Raw genomic sequence first — 9767 nt, forward strand, 5'->3', positions numbered from 1 at the left:
GGGGGGGCGCTTAGACGGTACGAACAGTGACGTTCCTTTCCTTGCACAAAATTATACCACCTTAGTAAGGCTGGTCTACAAGCCATATAGACAAGATACTGGAGCAATCGATGGGTAACTCATCAAATAACGGGCCCCTGGTCAGCCCCTTGGTCGGGACTCGTGCCACAGTTAAAACCTACTGAACTTGATAGTATGCTTGTTACCACCAGTTAGGTGAATTCGTTCCCTCCACGAAACACGATAGGCGATGTGGCGCCACGACACATCAGCTTCTTGCGGAGGAACAGTTGCGATTTGAAGGAAGAATTGACTCCGTTGAGCAGCAGAGAAGGGGGATGGGCGTTGTGTGGCAGACATCTCTAAGACCACCGAGAGGCGGTCGGTACCCTTGACAACCGAGTGCCGAAGTCCACTTGGCAATTACTCCGAGGGGCGCTAGGACAGAAAGGAAGCGGGGTGTTCCCGCGACTGTTGATACTAAGGCACAGGGGCATACGTGGACTGGGACGCTGGCTAGGCGGCTGGACCAATGCCGGACGAAATCTCGACCGAATCTCGACCGAGCAAGGGGTCAGCATGGCAAGCCTTATAAAGAGAACGGCAGCAGTTTGGCGACGCTGCTGTTGAAATCGTTGATGCCCTCGCACCGCCACCAATTTTTACTTCATCCCCAAATTTTCGCTTCCAATTTCAAGATGGTGTCACTCCGGCGACTTGCCATCAGCGGCATGCTGGCCATGTCCACGATGGCGCACACACTTGTCCCCAGACAGAATGTCAACCCAGGACCTGTCACTGGCGACCTTTTCATCCACGATCCTACGGTTGTCAAGACTCCCGGCGGAACATACCTGGCTGCCTACACCGGCGACAACGTCCAGCTGAAGACGTCTAGCGACCGCACCAACTGGCGCAACGCCGGCCCGGCATTCCCCAACGGCGCACCATGGACGACCACTTACACCAAAGGGGAAAAGAACCTCTGGGCTCCGGATATTTCCTACCATGACGGAAAGTACTTGATGTACTACTCCGCCTCGAGCTTTGGGTCCAGCCGCTCGGCCATCTTCCTCGCCACGAGCACTACAGGGTTGTCTGGCTCGTGGACCAATCAGGGTCTCGTCATTGAGTCATTCGACAACAGCAACTACAACGCCATCGATGGCAACCTCATTGTCGACGCGTCCGGCAAGTGGTGGCTCTCCTTTGGATCCTTCTGGTCCGGCATCAAGATTGTGGCACTCGACCCCAAGACAGGCAAGCGTTCCGACAACAAGATTACTTCCATTGCCTCCCGTCCTGACAACGGAGGTGCTGTCGAGGCGCCCTTCATCATCCGCAAAGGAAATTACTACTACCTGTGGGTGTCCTTCGACAGGTGCTGCCAGGGTGCCGCTAGCACCTACCGCATCATGGTCGGCCGATCCACGAGTGTGACTGGGCCTTACGTCGACAAGAGCGGCAAGCAGATGATGCAGGGTGGTGGCACCCAGATGATGTCGAGCCACGGCTCCGTTCACGGTCCGGGCCACAACGCTGTCTTCACCGACGGTGATGGCGATGTGCTGGTCTACCACTACTACAACAACGCAGGCACTGCGCAGCTCGGCATCAACCTTATTCGTTACGACAGTAATGGCTGGCCCGTCATCTACTGAGTGATTTTTCAGCGAAGGTGAATGAAGACAATGCGTTGGAAACAAAGAAGACGAGTTTCAGGAGACGATCGTTTCGACATGCCGGCCCATGTAGTGGCCCAGTAAATACTTTTTCTTCTCTCAATATATTTTGCCCTTGATGGTCGTTCTTCCTTATGCAGCTATCTACGTTCTCGGCATTGTGCATTGTCGCAGGAAAACCATGCTGTGTCATCGGGATGATCTCAGGGACGTGGCCAGTCCGAACGAATCCTTTCACCTAGACTCATAGCAAGGCTATAGTGAGGAGATGAAGTAACTGGTGTCGACGCAGCGCAGTATTGTCAGTTCACGCGAATGATGCTGGGGCAATCAATGGACGATGCGTGTATTCAGACAGGTCGATATGTTTATTAGCGTACATCGACATTACACTGGTACGGATCCCGGTAGCTGTTTAGTGACGAGATCGCAGAAAGGATTGATGAAACCAGCCATGATTACATTGCGGGGGAGTCCGATGGGCATCTGCTATCTGCCTGAAATTACAAACCACGTGCTACTACGGTTTCAGATAAAAATTGTCGGTCGAGACCGAGGGACTGTGGGGTGTCCTGAAGAACAGACATCGGTGCGCCTGGTGCTGTGCCTCATCCATGCTCTTCTTCTGTTCGTAGCGCAAGTCTCGCCGTATACTGGCATGTACACTTCTGACTGATAGTGATATTCAGCAGCATTATGAACTCCAGGGCGTCTAGTAAATCAGGCATTCCGAAAAGTGATTCTGAGTCGTACTTTACGGGTCAATGCTTCATTTCCTGGTAAGGGCAGTTAAAGCGAACGAGGCATTTCCATTACAAGCGACGATTTAGGGGCTGATATGCTGGTCCAGGCTCAAGGCTTACAAAGTTCCTAAACTCAGCCAACCAGTCACGCAGTGAACAAGGACATCCAATCACGCCGCATCAAAACCTCGTCCAATCATCAAAAACAGCAAAATGTGCTCAGCATTGGGACAACACATCAGGCAGTTCGTAGAAACAACAAAACATCAAAAAACATACAACATCAGGGATTCGCTGGTGGTCACCCACCCAACTACTAGTCCGACCCTTACTGGCTTATCTATGGGAGAGCGGACGGGATCCCGAGTTCTCCAGTAGGTATGGTCGTATGTGCTGTAGATCGCACGGTTTGCAGACTATCAATACATAATTTCCTTTTCCCGACGAAGCCATAAGGCACGGTGGCAAATTGACCTTTCTGCTCAGGGCAAGGGTTAGGCGCAATTGAGACCGTAATCAATTGTTACGCATCATAATTAACGCTACAGTTATCTTGACCCTGTCGGTTACAATATTGTTCCCTCTGTGATAGGCAACTTGACGGTAAGTCACAGGGGGGTGGGGGGGGGGGGTATTGAACCTTACCTGAATGCGATGCACAACAATTGGAGCACACAGATGCCGCCCATAATCAAGGCGCACGAGTTACATTGACTTGTATGGTTCAGTCAAAAGATTAGGTGGATTGGACTTGTGGGCTACAACAAATACGCCGGAACTTTGGAAAAGTATTCATGTTGTTTCGAACCTCACGGCCCCCATATTAAGCAAGGTAATCGACGTGTGATGCGCAGACTTTCTGGTGAAGAATATAGAATCATATTTGTGCTTGCAAAATACCCTGAGCTTGGATTTTGACCTCAAATTCGGAAGTCTGGAGGTTGTGAGCGAAATGGCATGCCTATACGCGGATGTTGAATGGTTTACGCGCATTGCGGGCGCACCAATCACTCCGCAGTCTAGAATCGAACCTGAACCACCCGTCCACTAGACCATCCATTGACCTTGCACCAAGTCTCGGGCTCATGGCTCCGGGTAAGTAGCGGTTGCCTTTACGCGGTTTCGCAGCCAATCCCATGAGCCGTTACACTTCTGAGCGGATATTCGTCTGCCATATGCATTCCTTCACAACGCATGCCTGCTTGCATGTATCCCAAGTATCGACAGCCACACTGTGAGCCAAACGTAGTTCACTTGGCAATCATGTCGGTTGCTCGTCGATCTGAAAGGCTATTTGGGTATAAAAGAGATCAATGTCCAACTCTTCACTTGGTAGCGTCAACAAAACCAGACATCTCCCCTCACAGAGTAAACCCTCCATCATGCACGTCACCAAATCCCTCACTGCCCTGCTCGCTCTGAGCACGGGAGCCGTATCCTACAAGATTCGCATCTTCTCGAGCCGCGACTGCTCAGCGGGCGGCGGCGCTGCGCAGGAGATCAATGTGGAGGACAACACGTGCAGATGGAACGACAACCTGCGCGTCAACGCGAGATCCTTCCGCGTGCTGGCCTATGGAGCCGGGCGCCAGAGGGCCGAATTCTACGACTCCGGCTGTTTCCCCGGTACCAGTGCTGTCATTCAGTCTTTCTGGGCCGATGGGGGCAGCGACCAGTTTAAGAAGGACAGGTGTATCAACCTGTCTCGCGTGGCGCGTGCCTATGCTTCTTGGTCCCGTTGAAGATGCTTCATCGACGGTCGGCTCAAGCTTCGTATCTTCTCAAAGTCGGAAGCACGCGTATGGGCCTCCCCACGTTTTGTGTATTCTGGAGATTTTACTGACACACGACTCCAGCAAATGTAACCAGGTCGGTCTGAGCGGACAGGTTGAGTTATTGGTAATTCCAGCGTCAGTTGATATCGGTCATGGTATTCCGCTGCTGGTAGCTCAGGTTGGTACCATGTATCTAGACCACAGAGTTAATACCACAATCGCTTTGGCCATTTTCAGCCCGGCCACCAGAGTGCGTGCAAAGACAAGAACTGAACTCCAATCACAGGCCAGAGCGTTTCCAATGTCTAGCTAAAAGAAAATCCGACCTTGGTCAATGTACGTGGTGTATGCCCGCTGAACAAGAAGCCAATTCATGCAGATACCGCGCCCTCTAGTCGAATCCACCCCACTCCTCCTCTCCGTCCTGCTCAAGCCCGTCGGTACTCCCACTCTCGCTTTCCTCCGCGTAGTCGTGGTCATCGCTTTCTTCCTCCTTCGGGTCATCAAAGGCGACGACCTCTCCTGTGGCCTTCTCCACGGGCATCCCCGTGACATCCCTGATAATGACGCCATGCTCGTCCCTCAGATACGGGCCATCGTCGCTGTCGAGTAACGACCCAACCCGCTCGAACGCCGCGACGAAGAAACCCATGACGCCCCTGCCGTCGCCCTCATGCGCTCGTATGCAGGCCTCGGCAACCTTCTCGTCGCCGCCAGCAGCCTCGACGTCGCCTCGGACGGGCCACTCCCGCATACCGCTGACCTGCGTCTCCCGCGGCAGGATGCGCCAGCCCGCCTCCTTGGCCACGGCCGACTGCAGCGCCTTGACGACGACGTGCTCGTTCTCCTCGGCGTGTATGGAGCAGGTCGAGTACGTGATCCGCTTGGCGGCGGGAAACTTCATGGCGTGCAGCAGCAGCGTGAGCTGAAACCCGGACAGCGCGTCGAGCCTCTTCTGTAGGTCCTGCTCCGACGCCACCTCGGTCGTGTTGCCGTCGTCGTCGACGAGCACCGCCTTGGCTTGCGCCTCGTCCGTCTCCTGCCTCTTGCGCTTCTTGCCCTCCGCCGCGGCCACGACGGGTGACGGTTTCGCCGGCCCCTTCCCGGGGCCGGCGCCGGCGGGGCCCTCGGGCAGGTGAAGCTTGGGCATGCTGTCGCGGCCGACGATGCCGCTGCCGGAGCAGCTGGGGTCGAGCAGCAGGGCGCCGACGTTGGCGTAGAGGCTGGCCTTGGGGTCGACGCCCGTAAAGTCTTGGCCCATGCCTATCCTGGTCATCTTGCTGCTGCCGGCCGTCTTGACCATCTTTTCGAGCGTCAGGGCGCGCTTATCGTTCCTCTCAAAGGCGAATATGGTCTGCTTGGCGGCGCCCTGCGCGGGGGCGTGGGCCTTGATGATGGCGGCGAGGTGCGTCGTCTTGTTGCCGGGGGCGGCGCACGAGTCGATGACGTCGCCGTCTTCGGCGCGCGGGTCGAGGAGGTAGGCCGGGAAGCATGAGGCCTTGTCCTGCAGGATGATCTCGCCGTCGCGGTAGGCCTGCGTCTTGGTGAGATCGATACCGGGGGAGACGGCGACGAGGTTGGGCACGTGCTCGTCGAGGTAGAGGGAGCGGCTCGCCATGGTGGAGGCGGCGACGTCGGCGATGGACATGACGCGGGTGAAGTCCTTGAAGGTCGTGGACAGTTGCATCTCGAGGTCGGTGCGCACGGCGTTGATACGGACCCAGCGGGGGTGGCGGCCCTCGGGGTCGGCGGCGAGGTTGATGTCGGCCCGTAGAGCCTCGAGAGTCGGCGCCTTGCGACGCAGGCGTGCGCGCGTCATTTCGGACGTCAGGCGGGCCTTGTGGCGATCAATAGCAGAGCGGAGGCCGTGCGTCTGCGGGAGGGCGATGCCAGACTTGGCCAGGAGAAAGTCATGGACAAGCAGCAGAGCTAGGATGGGAGTGAGCTGAGAAATATCATTAGTATGGCTTGCTCTGGTGAGGGGTTCGGGTCGTGTTTACCTTGCGCTCATGGCGCAGGAGATCCGTTTTCTCGATGACCTCCTTGAGGACCTCGCTCCACTTGCACGTCTCTGTTGCGAGGGCATAAACCTGTGCTGGGGGCGACTTGAGACCCTTCTTGGCGAAGATGCGTGATCTGAGGCTGCCACCACTTGTGGATGGCGCCGAGAGGATCTCGGCCGTCTCGTGGTATAGAGACATGGTTCAGTCTTTTTTGGAGATCTTCAGGGGATGAGAATGTCACCTCATTGTGGGAATAGGCTTGAGGTAATCGTGATGCCGGCGTGAGGATCAGACTCTATCGATGAATGAAGTCGGATGTCGAGATGAGATCTTCAAATGTGGGTCTTGTTGTCGGCGAGGTGCAGAAGTTTTCCGGCCAGCCGTCCGCAGCTGTCCCACCTTTTCTGACACCTCTTAGGTCCCTCGCCCTTGTGAAACCCCAGCGAACAGCTCCCAATCCAGCGCTGCGAACCACTGAGCGTTTAGTGGACCAACGCTTCCAAGCCCGCTGAAGTGCCTCGGACAATCTGCGAAGGGATTTGGGGGGGGGGGGGGGAGGGGGGGACAGACAACCTGTACAACTCGACGGTAGCAACGATCTCAAGACAGATGTGTTGCTGCCTTGATTTGGCCGGCCATAGGATACGTAAGTTGAGGAACCATGCACGATCACACATGTTCAAACCATCAAGGGACCATGAGTGCAAGCACTGACCTGATACTCGCCTGTTCATCACACAGTGACCGAGTACCCCCGATCTGCTCCAGCTGCCGTGAAGCCGGCGTCCCGAGCCTTTTTGTAGAAGTACTTCGAGAGAGCGGACAAACTCGGCGGACGAGCAGCCGGAAAGCCTCTTCGATAGACACATTTCCCCCAGGCGATTGGCCTTCCTGTCTTTTGGCGTCGTTGTGGATAGATAGGCCCCGTGTTAGATATGTCCGACGCCATCGAGGCGGCACCGCGCTCCCTGCCCATGATATCAAATACCATGCTCCATGAAGCACAGCATCAAACCGGCCGCTGGCAGACTGGACCCAGGAACCCAAGCCTTCTAGTGCCCACAGTGGCGTCGTGGCGCGCGGTGCAACACAAATCGTGTCGCCGGACGGCCGCCGGCTGGCTCGACGTTTGCGACAACCCGACACAACCTTAAATCAACACCTCGTAACACAAATCAATGCGGATCTGACACGAGCAACTACAAATCAAGAAGAGACGTCATGACTGGAATCAGTTTGATTCATCTATGAGCCCGCAGTGGGGCGAGCAAAGGGTATAGCCATCCAAGGGCCTCTGCCTTCCCTTTTCCCGATCCGTGTACCCAAAAAAGTCCCTCCCAAATACTTGAACATCCAACAAATGGCATCAAGTTGTTTACCATCAGGCACGACCATAGCAGGCCCGCCCAGGCAAAAGAATTGAACAAGAGAAAAAGAAAAGAAAATGGTCATCCAAAAAATGGTGTGGGTGCCAAAGGACTGGTATGTGAGGCGTTGCCTTGTCTGTCCGCCAGGGAATGGCTTCCCGAAGATTTGTGCTTGCTTGTATGTGCTTTGGTCATGACCGTCGTCACTGCGCAGAGGGGATCGAACAAGGACGACGGAGAGGATCACGTTGATCTCCCCCCGTCACCTTCGTCCGGGGTATGTTTCCCTTCGACTCAAAAATAACTCCTCTGCGCACCCTAGAAATGTCAAAAGAAGAAAACCGTGAGACCGCGCGAGTCAAGGGACTCGCAGCGGCTACGCGAAACACTTCTAGTGGCGCAGGCTGCGGTGGCGGTAGACATGGTTGTGCACGTGACGGCGCTTCTGCTCGCCGTAGACGGGCTGGGGCGTAGGCTCGTTGTTGATGACCTCGGTAGCCGTGGCCACCACGGTGACGGTCTCCCAGACAGTCCTGGTGGTCTTGGAGCAAGACGAAGAGGACACTGGCTTCACGTCCTCGACAGGGGCTTCGGGCACCGGGGCGGGCGTGGGCTCTGGAGTCTCGACAGGCTTCTCAGCGCCGACCTCGGGAACGGACGAGAATACAGGCGTGGGAGCGGCCTCCTTCTTGACCTCGGCCTCGGGAACGTGCTGGTAAGGCAGATCGGTAGCAGCAGCCTCGGGCGTGGGCTCAGTCTTGGGGGCCGTGGCAGCGGCGGTGGTAGGCTTGGCACCAGAATCGGGCTTGGGGGCATTGTAGCCAGTGCCGTCACCGTTCTTGGTTCCATAGGTCCAGCCCTCAAGGGGACGATCACCAGGCAGGACACTGAGGACGCCAGTGACGATCTCATCGACGGTGGTGACACCCTTGCAGCCGTTGTTGTCGTTAACCTTGACACCGGGGCAAGAGTGAAGACCTGCGTGACCGGCATTGCAGTTGTCGATGACGTTTTGGAGGACATCCTCGTCCCAGGCGGCGAGGAAGTCGGCGTGGGAGCTGAAACCAGTCACATCACCGTTGGAGAGAACAAAGGGCTGCGAGCCCTGGCCTCCGCTCCAGCGATCGGCAAACTTGGGAGTGTCCCAGTAGATTTCGTAGAACATGTGAGGGACGTGGATCCATCCCTCAGGGCAGTTCTTCTGGCCGTTCACATCGGTGGGGAAGGCCATGTTTGTCTTGTAAGAGGTGAGGCCCTCCTCGGGGTTGTAGCAAGAGGGCATGTGGATGTCGGCGCGAAGAGGAGAGTACTGGCCATCACAGTCGACGTCAGGGAAACCGGTTCCCGTGCCGTGGTCAATGGGGTGCCTCTGGCCGGCGGTCGAGCCATCCGAGTTGGCGGGCCACGACGGAGGGCTCTCCTGGCCGCCGGCACGGGGGCAGGTCCACATGGCAGATTGAATGGGACCCTTGCTGGGATCAAGGTTGAGCTTGCCATTCGTCTGAGGAGCGACACGGGTGCTGGCGTCGCCGCCGACGATCTGAAGGCCCTGAGGGAAGGCCTTGATATCATCATCGGTCTTGTCGAAGCTGGAGCCAGTCAGTTCCGTTCACAGCGAAATGCAATACGAGATACACAGAGAGAAACTTACAAGTAGTAAACGTTGACATAGTTGATGTCAACGGGTTCGAAAGTATCTTTGGCTTCGTCGTGGAAGTAGAGCCAGGGGAACCAGTAGGCGCTCTTGTCGTCAAGAGCCTTGGCGCTGGTGCACTCAGACTAGGCCAGAGACTCGCCAGTGGAGTCCTTGGCAAAGTTGTTGCCGCCGACTGCGCCATGGACGTGCTGGGCTACAGCGTTAGGAGAGACGATGGGATCGATACGGCCTTGTACGTTTTCCTTTCCGTTGAATCGAAGGACGGCAAAGGCACCCGGGTGAGAGGCGGCGGCTGTGCCGAAGACGGCCGCGAGAGCAGCAGCTGAGTACTTCATGGTGGCGAATGGGTGTGTTGTTTGGAGGCTTGAACAAGGTGATACGCAAAGTTTGGGGTAAATGTTGTCGTTGTAGCTGAGCTGGCTGCTGTTGAGTGCTGATACCCGATGAGCACCTCAAATGAATGGAAGACCGGACACCTCTGTAGACTTGTGGTCCGAGATGACGAGTTAAGGTTGAATGAAGGTTGAAGGTGGCAAACGA

At 56.1% G+C, this 9767-nt stretch overlaps 4 protein-coding genes across 4 annotated transcripts; 2 read left to right on the forward strand and 2 right to left on the reverse strand.

The window, feature by feature from the left end:
* Positions 1-698: 698 nt before the first annotated feature.
* On the forward strand, positions 699-1661 carry D7B24_003391 (uncharacterized protein; the record flags this gene model as incomplete). Its single annotated transcript, XM_028637582.1, has 1 exon — positions 699-1661. The coding sequence occupies one exon, from the start codon at positions 699-701 to the stop codon at positions 1659-1661; it is 963 nt and encodes a 320-aa protein (XP_028490639.1).
* Positions 1662-3807: 2146 nt separating this feature from the next.
* D7B24_003392 (uncharacterized protein) lies at positions 3808-4167 on the forward strand (the record flags this gene model as incomplete). Its single annotated transcript, XM_028637583.1, has 1 exon — positions 3808-4167. The coding sequence occupies one exon, from the start codon at positions 3808-3810 to the stop codon at positions 4165-4167; it is 360 nt and encodes a 119-aa protein (XP_028490640.1).
* A 424-nt stretch (positions 4168-4591) lies between these two features.
* Positions 4592-6401, reverse strand: NSUN5 (putative 28S rRNA (cytosine-C(5))-methyltransferase; the record flags this gene model as incomplete). The annotated part of the gene is made up of 2 exons (XM_028637584.1): positions 4592-6145; positions 6201-6401. 2 exons carry the CDS (start codon positions 6399-6401, stop codon positions 4592-4594), a joined length of 1755 nt encoding a protein of 584 aa, XP_028490641.1.
* A 1560-nt stretch (positions 6402-7961) lies between these two features.
* D7B24_003394 (uncharacterized protein) lies at positions 7962-9562 on the reverse strand (the record flags this gene model as incomplete). The annotated part of the gene is made up of 3 exons (XM_028637585.1): positions 7962-9159; positions 9222-9335; positions 9363-9562. 3 exons carry the CDS (start codon positions 9560-9562, stop codon positions 7962-7964), a joined length of 1512 nt encoding a protein of 503 aa, XP_028490642.1.
* Positions 9563-9767: the final 205 nt, after the last annotated feature.

The sequence above is a fragment of the Verticillium nonalfalfae genome (assembly GCF_003724135.2).
Source record: "Verticillium nonalfalfae strain VnAa140/NRRL 66861 chromosome Unknown scaffold_198, whole genome shotgun sequence".
Classification (NCBI taxonomy): Eukaryota; Fungi; Ascomycota; class Sordariomycetes; order Glomerellales; family Plectosphaerellaceae; genus Verticillium; species Verticillium nonalfalfae.